Source organism: Gopherus evgoodei, chromosome 7 (genome assembly GCF_007399415.2).
Source record: "Gopherus evgoodei ecotype Sinaloan lineage chromosome 7, rGopEvg1_v1.p, whole genome shotgun sequence".
Taxonomy (NCBI): domain Eukaryota; kingdom Metazoa; phylum Chordata; order Testudines; family Testudinidae; genus Gopherus; species Gopherus evgoodei.
The window spans coordinates 108,945,422-108,967,448 of NC_044328.1; the positions used below are offsets into that span (position 1 = coordinate 108,945,422).

A 22,027-nucleotide genomic window follows, 5' to 3' on the forward strand; every position below is an offset into this window, starting at 1 on the left:
CCACCTCCTGTCCACTCATTCCCGCAGGATCCTCAGGAATCCTGTCCCAGTACCCCGTTAGCAAGTAGCAAAGCCCCCCAGTGTCGCCCCAGCCTCCCTTCTAGCTGCTGGGGGCACATGTGTGCTGGGGGGTTTCTGTTTATTGCTCCCCGGCAGGCACAGTTTCCGGCTGGCTGTGGGATCTCTTTGATTAATGGGGCTTGTTGCCAGTTTGAAACCCGTGGTTTGTATGACATTTCTTTCTTTGCTGGTCGAGGCCTTTGGGCATGAGCACTCTCTCCCTGTCCCTCAGCCGCCAATCTCTGTGGCACAAAAGCACCTGCGGTGCCAGACCCATCCCTGATGGCCAGGATCATCTGAGCCAAGTCTCTTTCCTTCTCCGTGCTCCCACTAGGGAATAGTGCATTAGTGGGGAGATTCCTGGACCTCTCTTCATCCGTCAGGACACGTCTGGCTTCCCTCCCCCCACTGACGAAGGGTCTCTGCTTTCTTGTGTCTCCCCTTGCAGTATTTCTATGAAGGGAATGACATCAGCGACCTGCCCGTGAACCTGTCGGTGGTGTGGAATGGAAACTTTGTCATCGACAACCCCCAGAACATCCAGGGTAAGCAGGGGACATGATCTGTCTGCACAGCCCACTCGCAAGCCTCCCAGCCATCAGCCTCTAGCTGGGGCTTGATTAGAGCCGGCGCCCTAGAGGGAAAGCCCTTCATACCCATTCCCAGCCCCCTGAGCCAGCCAGTCCCTTAAGCAAGATGCGCTTGTTCCAGAAGCATGTCCTCTGCGAAGCAGCGCACTCCAGGCCATCTGGTCAGCGCAGATCCCGAGGTGTTAGCCGTTGTCAGACATTTGGCTGGCCAGTGCTAAATAAGCTGGTGGGTCTCTGCCCGGGTCCTTATGGGTAGGTGGGCAGGTGCCCTCCTCATAAAAAACAGCAATGCATGGATGACCTGACACCCCTCTGCCTTCCCTTGCAGCTCATCTGTACAAGTGCTCGGCTCTGCGTGAAAGCTGTGGCCTCTGCCTCAAGGCAGATCCGCGCTTCGAGTGTGGCTGGTGCGTGACGGAGAAGAGGTGCACCCTGCGGCAGCACTGCCCGGCCTACGAGAACAGCTGGATGCATGCCAGTAATGGCAACAGCCGCTGTACAGACCCCAAGATCATCAAGGTATGTCTGGGAGGGGGGGAAGACGGGCCTGTGTGTGTGCACACGTGCTGAATGCAGTGCTGGAGAATACATTGCAGGGGGCAGTTCAGCACTGGACATGGCTGTGGTGGACTAGCATATTGAGTGCCATTGGTGTGCACGTGCCTGTCCAGATCATTAAGGAGCCCAGCTTCCTCCTCTGAAGAGTTTTGAGTCTAAAGGAGATGGGTAGCATACAGGAGCATGGCTGAGCAGGGAGAGAGAGATACAGAGCTAGCAGCTCTCGGGCAGGGAAGATCTTCCAGGGAGCAGTTGTTCAGACAGCGTTTCTCAGCGTTTGGAGAGGGAGACTGCGAGGCAGAGGGCGGATGTACCGGTGCAAGGGGTGTCTCGAGAAATGGGGTAGAGTGTGAGAAGGAGGCAGAGGGAGTGTCAAGGAGACCAGAGCTAGCAGAGTTCAGGGCTAGGGACATGGGGAGGGTGGCACAGAGGCAGAGTCCCTCTCTCTCCTAGTTAGTTATATACACTTTCATATCTATTGTATCTCTCTCCTGCTTGGCCCCAATGAGCACATTCCCCTGGCTCCCTGCCTGCTCTGGTGATGCTTGCCCGTGACCATGCGGAATTCTCAGCAACACTAGTTGCTCTCCTGACTGGGATCTCCCCGGCTCTCTCATGTCACTCTACCCTCATTTGTTCTGACACATTAAGCCTGAATTCCCTGTCTCACCTGTTGCTGCTGATCTCTTGACACCCATGGGGCACATGCCTTCCCATGCGATGGGGGTGGGGAGGTCACATCTTTCTATACAGAGAGGGAAGTGCAGTTTAGTGGATTAACGCAAGGGGCTGGGAGCCAGGACTCCGTGATTCTGTTCCTGGCTCTGGCACTGACTTGTGTGTGATCCTGGGCAAAGTCACACCCTGGCTCTGTGCCTCAGTTCCCCTGCTCTGTAAAATAGTAATAATGATTCCACATAATTAGTTAGTTCTTTGAGCTCCTCAGATGGCAGGCTTTTAGGCCTGGGCTGCACCTGAAATGGAGGTTGACATAGCTGTGTGGCTCCAGGGTGTGAAAAAGCCGCTGAGCGATGCTGTCCTTACCCCCGAGGCAGAGAAAGCTGGGTCAGTGAACGAATGCTTCTGTTGATGTAGCTTGGGGAGGTGGTGTTCCTGCAGTGATGGAAAACCCCTTTCCATCGGTGCAGGCGGTACTACATCCCAGCGTGCTGCTGGCATGTAGCTATGCCACTATGGTCCAATTAGTGTAAACATGGCCTTGGTATCGTGGGTTGCTTGTTTATTATTCCCTCTCTGCGGTTTTGCAGACTAATAGCCTCTCTCTTGGTGCTTTCACGCCCAGAGGCTCCAACCTTCCTCACATATTCCTAGGTTTCCTTGGATCCTGGTATGGAATCCCAGGCAAGCCATGGGTCTGGGTTCTTTCCCCCCTCTTCCCTGCCCCCTGGGCAGTGGTAGTTCATCATCTCTGGTCTGTGACAGCTTTTATGACCTTCAGTTAATAAGATAGTGTATATTAATGTTAACATGTCTGTTGGGCCAGGCTCCAAGTGCATTAAAGGAGGGATTGGTGGGTAATTCTATTTGATGTGTTCTATTTACCCACGGATTCCAGGCCAGGCAGGCCTTGACGGTGTTAATTACCGGAATCTCAGCACAGTATCTAATCTATTTGGGTTTCAGTGTCCTATCAGATGAAGGCTGGAAATGAGAGTCGTGCCTCTCCTGTTCCCCAAAGTCGCTCAGCTCGGGCTGGTTATTGGCACTGAGGTGACTATTGCACTGGCCCTGCTGAGAAGTGTAATTCCATTGCAGGCACATGTCTGCCATTCACAGCAGTGGGTGGGAACCATGCCCCGACAATGCCTGCTTGTCACCCATCCACTGGGATTTTGTTTCAAATTAATGATAAAAAATACTAGTGATTAAGAGCATTGAGCCATCCTATAGCAGAGATGGGCTGAGCCGCAGAGCCTGAGAGACGTTCTGCTCTGAGACCTGGATTGGCTCATCACCTTCCACCCAGGGACTGCAGCTGCAAGCACTTTATGGAAGGGGATAAGGACCATTATCCCTCTTTTACAGAGGAAGAAACCGAGGCACAAGACAGGGAAGTGACAAGGTCCTGCAGCGAATCAGCTATGGATTTGGCAGAAGGGCTTCTGATGCCATCCTCATTTCTAAGCACAAGACACACTGTTCCATACTGTGTGCATGACCCACGAAAGGGTTCATCCGACTCCCGTGTTCTAGGTATAGGAGTGTTTTCTTATCACCCCTTGCTGCCAAGGTTTAAATCACAGGAATTGCCGTGCTGGCTCTGAATCGGGGGCAATCTGGTCCAGTGTCCTGTCTCCAGCTGTGCCCAGCACCAGATGCTTCAGAGGAAGGTGCAAGAAACTTCTTAGTCACCAGCAAAGAGAGATTGGCTTAAACCCTGAGGCATAAGGTTTAATGGCTCTTCCAAAATGTCTGCTAACATTAAAGCGGTCATAGGAACATAAGAATGGCCATCCTGGATCAGACCGAAGGTCCATCTAGCCCAGTATCCTGTCTTCTGACAGTGGCCAATGCCAGGTGCCTCAGAGGGAATGAACAGAACAGGTAATCATCAGACGATCCATCCCCTGTTGCCCGTTCCAGCTTCTGGCAAACAGAGGCTAGGGATACTATCCCTGCCCAGCCTGGCTATCTGTCCTCCATGAATTTATCTAGTTCTTTCTTGAACCCTGTTATAGTCTTGGCCTTCACAACATCCTCTGGCAGAGTTCCACAGGCTGACTGTGTGTTGTGTGAAGAAATACTTCCTTTGGTTTGTTCTAAACCTGCTGCCTATTAATTTCATTTGGTGACCTCTAGTTCTTGTGTTATGAGAAGGAGTAAATAACACTTCCTTAATAAATTAATAAACATCAATGAAAGCTTGCTTAGGGGGATGGGGAGAGCAGGGGCTGCTCTGCAGCATTGGATTCTCCAGCCTTACAGCCTTGAGCTAGTACCTAAGATCCTGACATTGGAACTGGCTAAAAACAAAGTGATGCTGATTAGACAGAGGGGACCAAATTCATCAAGTGCCAAAGCAAGCGCATTTCCTGTTGAAGTCATCAGGAGATGCACCTGCTTGCATTAGGGCAGGGTTTGGCCTACAAAAGGTAATAGGCCCCCTTAGCTTCTCTGCCTCAGGCTGGGCAGGATGTGCAGGAAGGAAAAACAAACAACGTAAAGACTATGAAGAGGGCCGGCTTTAGGCCGATTCCCCGAATTCCTGGGAATTGGATCCCGCGTCTAAGAGGGCCCCACGCCTAAGAGGACCCTGTGCTGTAGGTGTCGTTTTAATTTTTAAATTTTTTTTTACTCACCCGGCACCTGTGGGGTGGGGGGGAAAAGATCCGGGTCTTCAGCAGCATTTTGGCGGCGGGGGGTGGTGGTGGTGGCCGCTCCGGGTCTTCGATGGGGGAAGGGGGTGCACTCCAGGTCTTTGGTGACATTTTGGCGGCAGGGGGTCCTTTGGTGCCGCGGAAGACCCAGAGCGAATCTCCTATTGCCAAAGTTCTGCTGAAGACCTGGAGCAGACACACACACACACACACACACACCCTGCCAAAGTCCAGGACTGCTGCCAGGTATTCGAATCAGGCCCCACAGTTCATAAAGCCGGCCCTGACTATGAAGTCTATGAGGGGTTTAAGATCTACTCAGTTTTAATGATCTTGGGGGCAGGGCACGGAGTGATAGGAGAAGGAGCATTTCTGGGCATTGGGTGTTGAAACATGCCTTGCTCCCTGTCGCCTACCTTCCTCATCAGCTAAAACACACACACTGTGTAAATCCTGACCTGGAAATGCACCTCATCATCTGTTCTCTTTCCACCAGCTCAGGCTAACGTGCTGAGAGCTCTCCAGTTGAGCCCCTTCTTCTTGGGTGTGGTAGCCAGGGAGAATCCCAGCATAGCTCTTTAGGGACGGGCACTTCAAGGCCTGGCAGCTCTATTATAAGGTGACCTGGTAACTGATATTTTAGAATCACACAAGGCCAGTCTGGTGCGGAGACGCCCAAGCATGAGAACTCAGATGTCACAGGAATGGGAGTCACATTGGCTTTGCCGGCGAGCCGCTTGGCCATCATTTTCAAAAGCGACCCCTGTGTTTGGGTGCCCAGCTCGAGACAACCAGGGCCTGATTTTCAGGAAGTATGCTCCTGTCACTCCTGTTGAAGTCAGTGGGAACAGCAGGTGCACACAATGCCTGCAAATGAAGCCCCATGTTGGGGCCCCAATAACTGAGGCATGCAGAATTAGCAGACACTTCTGAAAATGTTCTGAGACCTCGGCGTGCCTCAGTTTCCCCATGTGTAAAATGCAGCTAATGATAGTGACCTGCTTCCTAAGAGGGTTAGGAAGCTTTGTTACTGTCTTTAAAGGGTAGTGAGCTCCTTGGATTAGTAGGTGCTGGAAGGGCCAGCGTGTTGATTATGTACTAGTAGCTAAAAGTCCTGCTGTCACATGGGCATAATTCATAAAGTCATATGTGTAAAAAAGCCCAAGTGGCTGAGACCTTAAAAACTGGATGGTAGCAGACCATGCATCCCAGTGATGATTAAACAGAAAGAGCTCTCAGCCATGACTGTAGCTGTATCTATCGCTTCACACTGACTCAACAGAGATTTTAGGTTTCAGAGTGAGACACACAGCGAGTTCCTGGAATTGTATTATGTAGATTGCTCTTTGCCTGGGAGTCACTTTAGGACTGAAATGACCCCAGTTCTGCTTTCCTCATGGTATGTTTGCCATCCAGGAGACCAGCTGTCACCTTATTTTGAGCTATCTGAAGCCAGTTCTGCATATGAAGAGATGCATGCCCTGATCTCACATGACCTCACATGGGCCCGATCCTGCTGCCTCTAAGTGAGTGGCCGAATTCCCATTGGCTTCAGTGGCAGCAGGAGGGGACATATTGTGGGTGGGCCCCAGGGGCTGCTGGGCTAACAGGGGGTGCTAGGTCAGGATGGAGTTGACACACTGAGAAGGGAATGAGAGCCAGGAGTGAAATACAGGGAGCGCTGCAGGTGAGAAGTGAGATGCCTTGGCAGGGCTATGTTAGGAAGAAGCTTGCCCATCACTTGCCCTGTCAGCTTCTCATTTCAGGATCTCTAGTTTTGCCTAAAATTTCGAAGGGGGACAGCCCTGTGATATCAGAGAGGTCAAGGAATGAATTTTCTAAGTGTCTGGAAGGTGGAACGCTGCAGTGTCATAGACCTGAAAGTGCTTTTAAAGCCACGAGGGCTGATTGCTTTAAATGGCAGCCAACCCAGCTGTTACTGCCTGCACGTCTGCCATCTGGGCCAGGACTCTGTGTGCAGGAAGTGGGCTCTCCCCTGCCTGTTCTTCTGCTTGGTGGGAGCAGCAGTCGTGCAGGCCAGTGGATTGGTGCTTTCCCTCCTTCCCTCTTGCCAGAGCAGAACATGCTGCTACAGCTTCTAGAACAGCCTGAATGCCTGACTGAGCTGGAGCGCCCAAGGGACGGGCTTCTAACAAGGGCTCCTAACCCTCAGGCCAAGCTATTCACAGGTGGGGCTGCGGAATGGCAGGCTGCTGGGGTGTTGGCTCAGCTGGGTAGGTGGGAGAGATGGGGATGTTCTGTATGGGAAACCCAGCTGTGGCTAACAGGGATCCACTTATCAAACATCTTTGGTACAGATAACTCCACTGTGTGAATCCAGGGGAAGAGCACATGTCTCGGTGCTGTTCTGGGAAGCTTTAAAAATACGCCAGCCCTAGACTAGAACTCGTCTCGGGGCAGAGGGTAACCCGTGAAGCCAGGATTCTAAAAAAGGAGTCTGCACCCACACTTGGGCCAGAGATCCCAAAGAGCTCAGCTCCCGTTCAGCACTTAAATAAGGGGCTTTGGAAAGTCTGGCTCCAAGTGGGCGTGCTGAGCATGTTGAAATCTGGCCCTTAACATTCCCCTTCGTGGGAGGGGGCTCACTGCACCCACAGGCTCTCTGCTCTCTACACATGGGCCCTGACTTTGGGGGGTTTCCTCAGGGACTGAGGGAGTGACTGAGGAATTTGGGCTCCTGCCTTTCACTCTGAATGCATCAGACATGGCATGTGCTGGCTACAAGCTGCATCCAATTAGCTGCTGCTGTCTGCTCCTAATATCAGTCTCTCTGTCCCTAAATCATTAAAAATAAATTAAGAAATTGCCACACTGGTTTTAGGTCCTGCATAAATAAATCAATGAGCAATCATCATTTGCCCTTGCAGCATGTGCTCATCTTTGTTCGAGCCTATGGTTAGAGGGTGGGTGTGGGGGCATTGGTGACTGTTTTTTTGTGTTCAGCTGCTGCACTGGTTGTAGGTCCTACAGTTATACAAAACTGTGGGTGCTGCACAGTGACGCTGGAGCGTGCCTGTGCGCAGAAATGATGCAATTGTTTAACCCAGACCAGCTGCACAATATAAAGCAGAGCTAGAATCAAGTGTCTTCGGGGACTGGGAGTGCAGTCAGGAGAGCACCCATGCTGCTCTCAGTGACTCCTGCACTTAGAGGACATCCAGCCTGAGGAAGATGCAAGCAGGGTCCGGGGATCAGAGCATGGGGCAGAGGGATCCCAGGGGGAACCTCTCCGCGTTTGATATTGTGGGACCCAGTCATGTAGCAATGCTGCGTTGCAGCGTCTGGCCACCTGTGTGGTCACGTGCTGTTGTTTTGTGTTGACACAGCATTGTGATGGGAAGAGGTGAGGGGATGCTGTACTGCTGCAGCCAGTCTAGCCTGAGCCTCTCCCTAGGGACAGCTGTCTCCTAGCTGGGAGATGGTGACCCTGACACTGGATGTGAGTGATTCTGTGCTCCCAGCATCTCTGCAAACAGATCCTCTTTCTCTAGCCTGTCTGATGAGCGGGGGCCTTCTGATCTGGCATGCACGTAAGTGCTTAGTACGAGAAGGGACCCAGTATGGAACTGAATGGGGCTGTCCCCTTAGGAACGATTTACCAGCCAGTTGGCCTGGCCTGCGCCCTGTTCTCTGCCACTGGCAGTCCCTGCACCCATTGTGGCTGGCAGGTCTGAGGAGCAAGCACTCCTCTTGCGCTCAGAGGAGCCAGTTGCTGGTTTATGTAAAAGGACCCTGTGAAACCAATTAGCAGAAGAGCAATGTTGTTTGTCAGGGCTGGAGCTGGGGTGGGTGGGGATTTGGGGGTGGGAAGTTTGGGAGAGCCTCCGATCTCCCTGCTAGCTCTCGCTCCCATGTGCCTTGTTTAGCTGTGACCTTCCCGCGCAGCGGTGCGAGTGGTGTCATCTCTTTCCCAGGGTTGTTGCTCCCTCCGTGCATGGCCTTTGTCAATTTCACCGCAGAGGAGGAGGAATCTAACACGCTGGGGCAGCTTTTAACACTAATTTAAAAATGCCGAACAAACAGCCGCTTCTCGCCAACCGCCCCAGTGGAGCCCAATTTAGGGGAGAACAAATCTGATCGCCTGCTGCAGCTGCCTTAATGAGTCCTGATCCGGGACTTTAGCAGAGGGCTGGATTGAATTTAGGCAAACAGCAAAACCCCAAAGCCCAAATCAGTTTTACTGTCGTATAAATTCCGGCTCACGGCGTGTGATTGCCCTGAGCCTGCTGTGAGTTAACGTGCGACGTGGCCTGTGAGTCAGAGTGCAGGAATGGGAACCAGGACTCCTGGGTTTTGCCACCAGCTCTACTGCTGACCTGAAGCAAGCCTGTGCCTCGGTCGGGGGTGATTAGTTAGGACTTGTTCTGAACAGCATCATTAGTTGTACACGGAGATGTTTGCAGAGCACTTTGAAGATGAGATGCAGTGTGCGAATGCTAGGTGCTGATTAGTAACCCTGCAGTGGCTATTGCTGTGGCGAGGAACTAGATTGCCTTACTGAAATTGCTCCTAGATTGGCGCAGTTCCTCACGTCTGGGGTGCATTGAGACAGGGCTGGATACTGCTTGGTTCTCTTCCTTCCCTGTGCTCCTCTCTGCCCTGGCTCTTGGCTGGGGAGAAGTTGTGTCTAGCGAATGGACACCCACCACCAGGACGGGGATATCCCCAGCTGATAAAGCAGCCAAGACCCATAGTTATAGCAGGCCAGGTTTGCCATGAATGCAGATAGGCTAGGCCAGCTTGGCTTTGCAGCAGCCCCAAAGGGAGCTGGTATGGGCTTTGGGGCAAGGAGGGAGGAAAGGGCCAGCCAGGAATTTGAACAGAAAATTCTCTTAAAGGAAGGAGCTGGCTCTGGCATTGAGGCCTTCTCCATAGCAACCTGGGGCTGTCAAGGACAGCGCCACGATCTCTCCCAGCGCTCCCTGCTGGGATGTGGGAAGGTCAGACGTATGCTCTTGGGTCAAGGTGCTGCCCCTGTATTAACGTGTCAGCTCGCTCCCCACTGGCACCACTCTAAGAATCCACTGCCTATGGGAATTGCCGTGGCAGCCTTCTCCTGCCTTTCCTTCCCCAGGCTCCATGTTCCCAATGTCTCAGCCCCCCGGCATGGGAGCACAGCATGCTCCCATTAATTCTGTTTAATGCCTGCAGGTGTGTGCTGAGTGCCGGGGCCAGTGAAATCTGGTGTAAAATTGCCCATAATTACCTTGTTAGCAGTGGTGGGCCTGCGCCTCTCTGCTCATCCGTCATCGTGCTGGCTTTTGTCAGGCCACACCTGTTTGCTTTATTGGGAATCATCCTGCTAAATGAGGCTTGTCTCAACGTCAGGGGCTCCGTTCTCTCCCCAGCTGGCGCCAGCTCAGGCTTTGTTTGCTGAGAGGGGCCTGGGTGCCTGTGGGGAAGGGGTTAGCGTCCATTGCCTATAGGGGCAGCAGCCTCTCGGCGGGGCCTCTGCTGATCTTGCCAGGACAGCAGGAGTGTGGTGGAGCTGGTCCTCTGGCCAGGGTGTGGTCCTGATTCTAGAGTGTTTTGATCTGTCCAAAGGCCTGGCACCCCATGCAGCCATGGCTGTCCCTGCAGCTGGGCCTACAGACTGTTTGTGCTTATGCATCAGCAGGCGCTTATGGGCATGGGCAGAGTTCCTGTGAGTTAGAGGGGGTGGCTCAGTGCCTTGAAAGACCCAGATTCCTTGGAGCACAGGGTTAATTCCACTGCCCCGCCACCCGAGGCAGATAACCAAAGTGCCAGGCAGCTTACTGTCTGCGGGGCTTTCAGGGGAGCCCGGGGTGAAGAGGAGCGGGGGTTGTTCTGCTCTGTGTGCACAGTAAGAACCCCTGGGCCTTTATCATAGCCCAAAGCATTTGCCTTCATACCCTTGGCCAGAGTGCCCTCTCCCTGTCCTCTTGCTGCCTCCAATTCAAGCTTTGCTTTGCTCTCTCTCAGCTGTCGCCGGAGACAGGCCCCAGGCAGGGAGGGACCCGTCTGACCATCACCGGGGAGAATCTGGGCCTGAAGTTTGAGGATGTGCGCATGGGAGTGCGGGTCGGCAGAGTGATGTGCACCCCCATCGAGAGCGAGTACATCAGCGCGGAGCAGTAAGTGCCCAACTGGCAGGGGGCGGTCAGGTGCCCTGGTCTGCTAGCCAGAGATGGTGACTCCAGGTTGGAGGGGTTCACGTGTTCTGCGTGGGAGTGCTCACCCCCGCTGCTGGGAGCTGGTGTTAACACTGGAGCACTGAGCTGGAGCAGCGAGGGGCAGAGCCCGTGCCCAGCCAGTGCAGGGAGGTGGCTCTGACACTGCCTGTGGAGCTGCAAACCCACCCAGCCCACAGGCCACGCTGGCCAGTTCTAGACTGGCCCTAGTGTCTCCTGCTGCCTTCCTAGCCTAGAGCTGTGATCTCGGTCAGCGGAGAGCTGTCGACCCAGCTCTTCTGGTCCCATGAGCCCCCCCAGGCCTGTCCCTGGGCTAGGCGGCAATGAAGGACTAACCTGAACAGTGGGAGAGAGCCAGTGGGCGGCTCTGCTTGCTGTGGACAGAGGTGAAGGAGGACACGTGCTCTCTGGGGAAGATCTCCACATGTCCTCATGCTCACATGGAGCTCCTTGGCAGCCAGGGGCTTCAGCTTGTGCCATGAGATCTACTCCAATGACAGCTGATCAGTGCTGGACTGTCCCTTCCCCTCCAAGCACATACTTCTGGGAGCTGTAACTTCCTGCGTCTCCATGGGCTAGGCTGTGTGAATTATAACAGCCCATCAGAATGCAGGGCTGAGGTGGCAAGGAAAGAGCTGTGCAGAACTAGTCATGGTCCTATAGTCAAGCGTCATGGTAGTTGCTCTTCCAGGAGACATGCACACCCAGCCCGGCCTGCCCTCGGCTCCCCAGCCCCTCTGCTCCAGGGCATCCATGTGTAGCTCCGTGGAGCAGCCTCACCATGGCAAATGCGCTGAGAGCTCCCTTCCTGCTTCCCCTAGAATTGTGTGTGAGATCGGAGACGCCAGCACAGGCCGAGCCCACGATGCCCGTGTGGAGGTGTGCATCAGGGACTGCTCCCCCAGCTACAGGGCCACATCCCCGAAAAGCTTCACGTTTGTGGTAAGGTTATACAATATTATCCCTCTGGCTCCCAGCATGTCTCCCTCCCTTTGATCTGTAGTTACCAATCCCGCTCCCTCCCAGGGGCACCAGAGCTCATAGAAACAAATCTCTGGGGAGTGGGGAGAAGAGGTGGACATGGTCCCAGTTTGAAGCCTGCAAAGAGCCCACCTTGGTTTACGACCTTGTCAGGTCTCCCAAGCTAAGTAGGGATTGGCTGGCTCTGGACTTGGATGGGAGACCTAGGAATACCCAGACACTCCAGGAAGCAGAGCCGGTGATTCCAGACACAATGCATCTTGCTGAGTTGACACTTTGCTGCTTGGAAGCACCATTTTTCAGCTGGACAATAAAAACAGGTTCCTCGCCCTGGTCACTATAGATCCCATGGGGTTCTTGTCAAGAGTTGGGGTGTCTTGGTCAAATCTCAGCTAACTGCTCTGCCTCTCTAAAATCACCTCTGCAGTTTCAGCTGGGTATAAGATTCCTCTAGACACCAGCCTTAACTTCAGTGCATTGTTGCTGTCCTACAGCTACTTCCCACCTCCTGCACATCTTGCTCCAATAGCTGCCCCCTTCACCATCGTCCACCCGTGCAGTTTCTGGCTCTGCACTTTGTCATTCGCTGCTCACGCTTGAATTGCTGGATTTGTTGCTTTTCTTTGACAGACGCCCACTTTCCACCGTGTGACTCCGGCTTGGGGTCCTCTCTCTGGGGGCACCTGGATTAGCATTGAGGGTAACCATCTCAATGCAGGCAGTGATGTCACAGTGACCATCGGGGGACGACCTTGTATCTTTTCATGGTAGGGGTTCCATGGACAGGGGATCGCTGGGGCAGGCTGGAAAGTCAGGTATGATCCCGGGGCTGTGTGGAGAGACTGGGGAGTGAACCCACAGCCATGTTGGGGGTGGAGTGAGGGCACTGGAGTGAGGTGCCTTTGCCAGGTTCCTGTGGAATTTCTCCCTCAAAATCCTGGCTTTTCTGTTTCCAAGGATCCTGAAAGAGACCAGAGAATGAGGAGTTTGTCTCTAAAATCACAAAGCCCTGAGGCATGAAGTGGATAATTTTTAGATTAGGGATGATAATGGAGCGGCTCTTTAAATATTTTCCTGCGGTAATTACTGGTTATCAGCCCTAATCGCTGCTGTTTGCAGCAGCCGCGCGATGGGGAACGCTCGGGAGTCGTGCTGGCTTCTCCTTCTGCCTTTTGTTTTATTTTTCTCTCTCTTAACTGACAATTTCACCAGCAGTTCCCCGGGGAAAGAGGGGGGAGATGGGTAGAGATAGCAGGCAGTGCTCGGGCGCTGTCACTGCTGGGTTTGCCCAAGGCTGGTGGGACCAGGAGCGGTGTCAGCAGGTTCCAAAGTGCACCCCATCCCCTAGCTGGAGGCCGTGGCTAGAACTGAGCATTGATGAGGCTGTCCTGGACACCCCACAGGGCTCCCTTTCTGATTGCCAGAAACTTTCCAGCCCAGAGGTCCCGTGGCTGGCGGGTGAAGTTGTGTTTTGAACTGACAGGGGGATGCTCTCCAACACAACTGCATCACCTGTGCAACTGGGCTGGTGGCTTTCTGTCCCGCCTCTAGCACTGAGTGTTGGGCCCCCCTCTCGGGTAGGAGGAGGTGGAGGGTGCCCGCGAGGGCTGGTACCATCAAATAGAGTCTGGCGCTCAGTGTGCAGCTCAGAGTGAGATGCTGTCCTGCCCCTCCCCATAGCCAGAGATGCTCAGAGCCTCCTCGATATCTGATGGCTCTTCTCCCTTGTCCCCAGGAGGAACGCTCGGGAGATCCGGTGCCGGACACCACCAGGCCAGAGCCCTGGCGGGTCACCCATCCTCATCAACATCAACCGGGCCGAGCTGAGTAACTCCGAGGTGAAGTACAATTACACAGAGGACCCCACCATCCAGAAGATAGACCCAGAGTGGAGCATCAACAGGTAAATCTGCAGAGGGCAGGGATCCTCATGCTCACCGGGGGAGGAATTACTCATGGGCCCTAGCAGGTGTGAGTGTATGCTGAGTATATGTGAGAGGTGAGGCCCTCACATAGCTCTTCAGAGCAGGGATCATGCATCTGATATGTCTGCACAGCGCCTAGCAGGCCTGGGCTCCCATCCCAATCAGGGGCTCTGGGCACTGCCACCATAGGCCATTGGAGGGCTGGCTACAGGACACACTGCAGAGCACTGGGAGGAAAGCAGGAGTAGCCAGGGGTGCCTGGCATGGTACCTGGCCTCAGCACACTCCTGGAATTGCAGCACTTAGACTGGCAGGGGCAGAAGAGGAGAGGGCTATCAGCCTGGCATTTGGCTGCAGTGAATAACATGAAAGTATTTCCGCCAGGGGATTTCTGAAGGGTTTATATGTGCTGTTAAAAGGCTTGAATTGACTGGAGCGGAAGGTAAGGACTCGATTAAACTGCAGGCTCCCCAAGAAGCCTGAGGGGAAGACCTGCTGCTCTGTTGCATTTAAAGCAAAGACCCAGAAAAGGCTCTGTCCTGGCCCCCAGAGCATACCTGGGTGCGCTTTTCCATTTCTGACTTCCAAACTCCTCTGGGTCTCACTGGATGGCCAAGGGAGGTTGGCAGTCGGAATGTACCCTGGACATTCTCAGCTGCTGCCGCTTTGAGGACCTGTGTTAAGATGGGGTGGGAAGGTCTCACCCCTTGGTAGGCAGGTGTACATGTTCCAGAACCCACCCCCAATCGGCACCCTGGTGGCTGCCTCAGCAGAGTGGCCAAGGCTTGAGTGGGTCATTGGAGACTGAATTCCCCACACATCCCAGAGGTCTGTGGCGGAGGGAAGCTTGCCCTATGGCAACCTGCTGTAGCTCCTCTGTGAGCTTGCAGAGATCTGCAATCGCCAGGACTGCAAACCCAGCACCTTCCAGCAGCAGGAAGCCGACAGGCACAGCAGAGAACTTGCCCAAAGCAGCCAGGTTCTGTGCCATGCTCTCAGTGCACTGCTCGCCAGGAGGTGGCAGTGGGCAAGCGCTATGGGAATGGTCCATGGGGGCGTTGTTGTTTCAAATGGAAGCCTCTGGCCGATCTGCCGCTGTGGCTGAAGGTGGAAGTCAGCTGTTCCTGCTGCGTGGACAGAAGCCAGCGTGGTGCCATAAGTGAGGTGGGCACATTGTTCCCAATGGCAGAACCTGGCCCATGCTGATGGGTTGCTGAGATGTTTCCAAACTGGAGTTGGGAGAGACGATTCCATATTCCAGTATTACAAGCGAGTCCCTTGGGACAGGTTCCAAGATAGGCAGCGATGGCATGTGCCCACCTTCACCAGTGCCTGGGTGCCCTGTGCCAGGACAGCCTCCTCTGACTCCTTTCTCTCTGTGCCTCCTAGTGGTGGGACGTTGCTGACTGTGATAGGCACCAACCTGGCCACTATCAAAGAGCCTAGGATCCGTGCCAAGTACGGCAGCGCTGAGAGGGAGAACGTAAGTAGATCTTCAGCTGTCTGGAGAGGCCCTGTGCCTGGTTTGGGGAGGGAGCGCAAAGAGTCCTATCTCCTTTCTTCCATGCAGGACACCAGTGAAAAGCAGTTCTGCCACCTCCCCTTTGTACCTGTGACTTTGACACTCTCAGTCATTAGAAGAGAGACACCAAGCCAGCTGGGTCTTACCTGGGGAGGGGCCAAAACAGGTCTGTCACTGGTGGGGGAGAAAGTGACTGGATGGGGTTAGCGATCTGGAGAGAGGGAGAGAAGTGGGGAACTGGATGCTGTTTCATGAAAGTGCTTTGGAAGCAGAAATGGTACCGACGGGGGACAGCAAAGCTCCAGTCCCTGGCAGGGTCTCTCCTTACATCCACTCTCTGAAAATCAAGCCCCATGCACACAGGAGTCTCCTCACCCAGCACTGAAATGCAGCCAATTCTGGGATGGAACATGAGGTGTTGCACAGCAACACTACAGTACAGTCTAGGACAGGAAGTGGAGAAGAATCCGGTATCCCGCTGGCAGTTCGGGGGGAGCTGACAGGCAGTGCTCAAGCGGTGAGGGAAGATATAAGGGCTCCACTTTATATTCCATTTCACTTGGGAGCAGTGAGAAGGTGGGATTATGGATGGGGTGTGGCCCAGCACCAGCCATTGTGCAAAATGTCACTGGATTTTGAATGGCCACAAGTGCTCAGTACTTTGGTTTTGCGTCTCCGTTACAAGACGGGCTTCCAACAGCACCGCACCTCTTAGGTTCAGGGGTGATTCGGAGGGAAGAGTGCCCCTGACAGATTCAGCACAACTACTTCTTGCAGGGGGGTCTTCCTTCCTGGGACTGAGCACTCTTGAGTCAACTTAGCTTGTGAGATCAGATGTTATCCCAGCCTGAGATGATGGGAGACTGTCTGATCAGCCTTGGTGCCTTGTCCCCTCTGTAGAACTGTACTGTCTACAATGACACCACCATGCTGTGCTACGCTCCATCCATCGACAACCCGTCTCGGAGCCCCCCGGAGATCGGTGACCGCCCAGATGAGATTGGCTTTGTCATGGATAATGTCCAGGCCCTGCTGATTGTTAATACCACCAGCTTCGTCTATTATCCGGACCCCGTCTTCGAGCCCCTCAGCCCCTCTGGCATGCTGGAGCTAAAGCCCAGCTCTCCCCTTATCCTCAAGGTAAGCCCCTCACAGCTCTTCTCCCCCATTGCCTGTGCTGCCCTATTGCAGCCCCAGATCTCTGGCTTCCTTTTCCACCCTGGGCCAGCAGTGCCTGTACAGCAGGTCAGAGAACTCAAACGGGGATGGAATGGACCAGTTCAGAGTCAGAGCTGCTGACCTGGCAGCTGGTCTCTTGGGGGTTAAATGGATTCTCCCGGCCAGGTAAGTGGGGAAGGGGTGGTATTCCATGCCCAGCAGTGGGAGAGCCATAGAACCCCATTGTGCCCTTACAAACCCTCTGCCTGCAGAACAGGTGGGATTTTCTGGCTATAGGTAAAGGCTGATGCAGTTGGGGTCTGCTGCAGGAGGTACACAAAGGAGTGTGTTCCACGGAGATGGAAATCACGGGGTCTCCCTTTTCCAAACTGTCTCCCTCCCCCTCAGCGATATGGGAAGGGCAGCGTGGTTGGGACCCCTTGGCACCGGTGGGGTCGCGCTCCCCAGGTAACGAAGCCCTGGTTTAATTATCCCCATGGGGCAGATGAGTATGTGGCACCTTTAGAGCCTTACAGAAGGGATCTGGAGTGTTTTAGATGAGGGCACCCCCAGTTAACCCTGTGTCTCCATGGGTGGGAGGGGCGTCCCTCCTCTCAGAGCTCAGGGACAAAGTCATCCGTGGGGTAACTGCACTGCAATCAGGGAGCGTGCCCCAGGGGTTTGGCCCATTCTGGGTGCATCTTCTTTGTGTCTCCTTGGCTCAGATTCCCACTCCCCCTTCACTTCTTGTTGGACCTGTATCAGGGACTACAGCGGAGCGGAAGGATCCCTGCAGCCTCCTGCTCTCCCTGGGGTTAGAAGGCTGAGGAAGAGAATTTGCTTGGTAATGGGAGAATCCAGCTGTGGGAGAACTAATGATCTTACTCCTTTTTCCCTTAAAGGGCCGGAACCTGCTCCCGCCGGCTGCTGGTAACTCCCGGCTGAACTACACGGTGCTGATTGGTGACACTCCCTGCGCCCTGACTGTCTCCGAGACTCAGCTCTTGTGCGAGTCGCCAAACCTCACAGGACAGCACAAAGTCACGGTACTGCTAACCGCCCCAACGGGCCTTTTTGGGCCCTGGCATCCCCGCAGGTGCTGCCAGGACTGCACCAAGCCATGCACTGGGCACTTGTTCTTCCCGCTGAACAAGCCTCGTGTGGCTGGGGCCTCCAGACAAAGAGCCTCCAGCCCCAAAGCAGAGCTGGGATATGATTTATCAACCCTTGTTGGGTCCCACCTGAGTTCTGAGTGATAGCTGCATTTCCCCGCCCCAGCTGGGAGCACTTTCTGTAGCAGGACCCAAGGGGAGTCCCCTGGGCAGCAGCCTGCGCACAGCACTGGGAATGTGCCTGGTGGCATTCAGTCGTAAAAGCAGCCCAAGTTACCAAGAAGCACAACTCTGCCATTGAGAGCAACTGTGTGCGTGTGTGTGTGGAGGGTGAGGCATGGGCTGACATGCTGGACCCCAACCCCCTACTTCATAGCACCCTGCCATTCCCCAGCCCTCAATTCCCTCCTGCATGGGGCCCTGCTGAATTCCAGCCCTGTCCTGCATGCGGCCCTGCCGTACCCCATCCTCCTTTAGTGAACGGGCCCTGCCATGCCCCTTCCACTCCCTTTGGCATGGCACCCTGCTAAACCCCACTGCCTCAATCCCCTCCCGCTGGGGGGTCAGCCGTACCTAATGAAACTTTCTGATGATGATGTAACCCTAAACATGCCTAGTTCCCCTGGGCCGCTCCCCTCTGGCTCAGCCCATGCTGCCATGAGGGATAGAGTAGCCTATTAAGCTGAGTGCATTGCTGGTGTGCTGTTCCTCTGCAGGCTAGGGCACTGGGCTCTGTAAAGATCCTTGTTCCTGGGTGCCTCCCAAGGCACCTGACCTGGCACGGTGCTCACCGATGGTCACTTTGGGGACATCACATGCCCAGCGGTAGCTCACGTTCAGCCTGGGACTTTAGGCTCCCCTTTTACTGAGCAGGGGGCAGTGCCTGGAGACAGAGGGGCTTAATCCCCTTCTGGCGTACATTGGAAAGCATGCAGGGGCCCTTCCCCTTTCACCCCCTGCCTGGCGCCAGCTGACCACTGGTTCCTGTTGGGTAAGAGCTCATCAACACCAGATTATGTGCACATGCAGGGGCTTAGATCTGCTGGGAGAAACCCCTGGCTGCCTGCCTCCCTGGTGCCTGGTCCCCCACCCCCAGTAGTCTGTTCAGAGGGGCTGAGTGCTCCAGCCAGCCCGCCACAAGCACGCTCCATTGTTACCCACACTCTGGGTGGGCCTGGCTGGATCTGCCAGCTCCATTCCTTCCCTACTGGCCGCAGGAGACTCAGTCTGAGCCATATGGTCAAGCGGTTCCCTCCCCCTCACTTCCCCCAGCTCCTGGGTTAGCTTTAAGTAAGATTCTTTGTCAGGTTGTAGCTCAGCAGCAGCAGCGCTCAGGGTCTCAGTGCAGCCTTGTGTATTTGAAAGGGACCCACAACGGTCCCCCCAGGCTCCTCATCCATCCATCAGGGAACTCACTTTACATCCCATCTGTTATTGTAATGTTGTCTGAATGAGACATCAAACTCGCTGCCTGCTCCTCACAGGCGCTGACAACACACCAGTATGTCTTCTGCATCCCATTAAAGCTCTGCATGCACTCGGAGAGCCCCTTGCTTTGTAGTCCCCGCACCTGCTCTGCGGCCTGCCCCATGGCCTCCTCCAAACTATCTTCTGGTGTCAATGAACCTCAGAAGTGAGGGTTCACTACTCACTGGGCTCTGCCCAGGCTGGCATGATAATGATCTGACCTTCCTATTACACACCTTGGACATATGCCATTTGTGTGGACACAGATCCTGCGGTCTGGGGGTCTCTGCTTTCTGAGAACCCCATTCCAGCATGCACCTCCTCCCCAACAAGAAAGGGGAAGGGAGGGTCGCTTCCCCCCCCCCGCCCCTTTAAAGAGGGAATCATAGAAAGTAGGGCTGGAATGAACCTCAAGTGGTCATCTAGTCCAGCCTACTGCACTGAGGCAGGACTAAGTAAACCTTGGCCATCCCGACAGGTGTTTGTCCAACCTGTTCTGAAAAACCTCCAGTGACAGGGATAGGCTCCCTGGAAGCCTATTCCAGAGCTTAACTACCCTTAGAGTCAGACCTTTCCCCCCAGTATCCAACATAAATCTCCCTGGCTGCAGATTAAGCTCCTTCTTGTCTTACCCTCCGTGGACACAGAGAACAATTGATCACAGTCCTCTGAATAACAGCCCTTGACATATGTGAAGACTGTTATCAGGTCCCCCCCTTCAGTCTGCTTTTCTCAGGACTAAGCATGCCCAGTTTTTTTAACCTTTCTTCACTGGTCATTGTCCAAGTCATTAATGAAAATATGGAACAGTTCCGGACCCAGGACAGACTCCTGCCGCCCCCACTAGATAGCCCTCCCAGTGGCAGTGAACCACTGATAACTACTCTATGATTTTCCAACCTCCATTGTCCACCCCCCTGACAGTCATTTCACCTAGACCACATTTCCCTAGTTGGCTCCTGGGGATGTCATGGGGGTCTGATGAGCTCCAGTGGTGGTGAAAGGCCCTCCCTGCCCCTTTCCAGCTGGAAAAACCCTTCTGATCACAACCTGCTTCAGTTAGGAGAGGTGCCTTGACCCACCCCCCCACTCTTTACCTTTTCCCCATGCCAATGGGAAGTCTCCCCGACTCACTCAGCTGCCAAACGCTCCTGTCCCCAGATGTGTTTTGGGGCATATGAGAGTCGGCCGGGGGCTCTGCAGTTCTCTCTTTGTATAGCATCCCCCAGCCTGTAGGGTGGCAGGTGGGTGGAAGAAGGAGGCACAGAGCCCTCTCAACAGGGAGGCGAGCCACTCGCCAGCCCTTAGCACTAACGTGAAGCCCTTTCCCTCCCATGCGGCTCAGATCAAGGCTGGAGGGTTTGAGTTCTCCCCGGGGACGTTGCAGATCTATTCAGACAGCCTACTGACACTGCCTGCCATCATCGGGATCGGTGGCGGAGGCGGCCTCCTCTTGCTCATCATCATCATCGTCCTCATCGCCTACAAGCGCAAGTCCCGGGATGCCGACCGCACCCTGAAACGCCTGCAGCTGCAGATGGACAACCTGGAGTCCCGTGTGGCCTTGGAGTGCAAGGAGGGTGAGTCAATCTCTGCTTCTCTCCCCACGGCTTCCCAGCTTCAGCCTGTCCCCACCTCTCAGCCCCTTCACCTGCCTTGCCAGCTCTGCCCCCTCTGGGTTGTTGGTTTCTCCTCTTGTGTTTGCTCCAAGACACTCTGTTCACACCCTACTGTTTGGTGAAGGAGGTAGCAGTACCATGGACATCCATGATCGCTCAGCCAAGATTCCCAGGTCAGATGTTCAGGGTATTGATGTTCACATGCAGTCAGAGAGACTGGCAGGCTCATTTCTATAGAGACTCCCATGAAAGCCCCCATCCTCTCCAGCGTTGTCAGGTCCTTTCCCTTGTTGCTTCTGCATTCCCATAGGGTGCTGCGTGTGCATTTGCAGGCAGCAGGTCCCTATCCTGAGTGCCACAGCTTGTTTTAGCTTTTGATGTGTCCGTTAACAACATCTGGTCCCAGCGTGGGACAAGGAACCCACCCGTATATGACAAAGGGCTGATGTCTATTAGGGATGGTCTAGACAGTATTTGGTCCTGCCATGAGGGCAGGGGACTGGACTCGATGACCTCTCGAGGTCCCTTCCAGTCCTAGAGTCTATGAGTCTATGAGTATGGTCTCACCACAGTGACAGCACAGTATGTTGCAATGCACCATCCTGGTCTTATGGCACAAGGGTCTTTGCTGGACAGGTGTTTCCTATGTGCTCCCTTCTCTTTCATATCCGCCAGTCTCCTGCTCTGCAAGCACCATGTCAGAACAGCCTGGGAAATCTGCCCTCTCGTCCCAGTGCTGTAGGTCTCATGCTCCTGATCTACAGGGACCTTCCCCTGCTCTAAGCCACCTTTGGGACTGGAGATCCGAGCAGGCAAAGTGACTTTGTTGGGGGGGAACTTAACTTATTTTGAGTAGGATTTATTTTTTCGGTTAAGGATTTTATGTTTTTAAAGTGTAAAAGAGGACAAAAGAGGGTAGAGGAACCTGCCTGAAAAGGGCCTTGTGTCTCTCATTATGTGACAGAGGGATGCTGCGAAATTGGACAGAATGCCTCTTATGATCCTACCGATAAAACCTAATTGCCCATTATCGCCACAAGCCAGTGCCTGGGGCCGTGACCCTGCCAACTTCAGCCAGCCCAGAGGCTGGGGGAGAAGCGGGCACCTAAAATGAGATAATAAAAAAGAAAAAAACCCTAAAAATCCATGTAGATGGCAATAGTGACAGAGAGAGGGGAGGGTGGAGGGGATCTCGTCTCCTCTTCCACAGCTGGCAGATAAAAGGATCTGCTTTTAATTAAAAGGCGCAATCTCTTCCCTGCCTTTTCTTTTTTCTAGTCCCTCTAGTTACAGATAAGATAGCGAGCCTTTCAAGCTGACGTTTGTTTTTTCTCATCAGGCTGACAAGCCTGCAACCCTCTGCCTAGCTTCCAGTTCCCTTTAAAGTGCTGTTAATTTGATTTCTCTGTGTTTTTTTCTCTTTCCCTTATACAGTACTAGAGATTCCCCTCCATCCCCAAAGCCTTCCCCCATGGGTACCATTAAAGGCACAGGACACCATTTCCCCCCCTCTGTCTAGCACAA

General features: G+C 54.0%; 1 protein-coding gene across 5 annotated transcripts in view; it reads left to right on the forward strand.

Annotated features, from left to right (window-relative positions):
- PLXNA1 (plexin A1) overlaps positions 1–22,027 on the forward strand; it is a 401,191-nt gene that overhangs the window by 317,603 nt on the left and 61,561 nt on the right. For all 5 annotated transcript variants that reach the window (XM_030568426.1, XM_030568425.1, XM_030568430.1 and 2 more), the window contains 10 exons: positions 509–605; positions 979–1,169; positions 10,511–10,662; positions 11,541–11,661; positions 12,331–12,467; positions 13,436–13,603; positions 15,015–15,108; positions 16,048–16,287; positions 17,208–17,351; positions 20,230–20,464. In XM_030568426.1, coding sequence (XP_030424286.1) covers positions 509–605; positions 979–1,169; positions 10,511–10,662; positions 11,541–11,661; positions 12,331–12,467; positions 13,436–13,603; positions 15,015–15,108; positions 16,048–16,287; positions 17,208–17,351; positions 20,230–20,464 — 1,579 coding nt within the window. The remainder of the gene's footprint in view (positions 1–508; positions 606–978; positions 1,170–10,510; positions 10,663–11,540; positions 11,662–12,330; positions 12,468–13,435; positions 13,604–15,014; positions 15,109–16,047; positions 16,288–17,207; positions 17,352–20,229; positions 20,465–22,027) is intronic.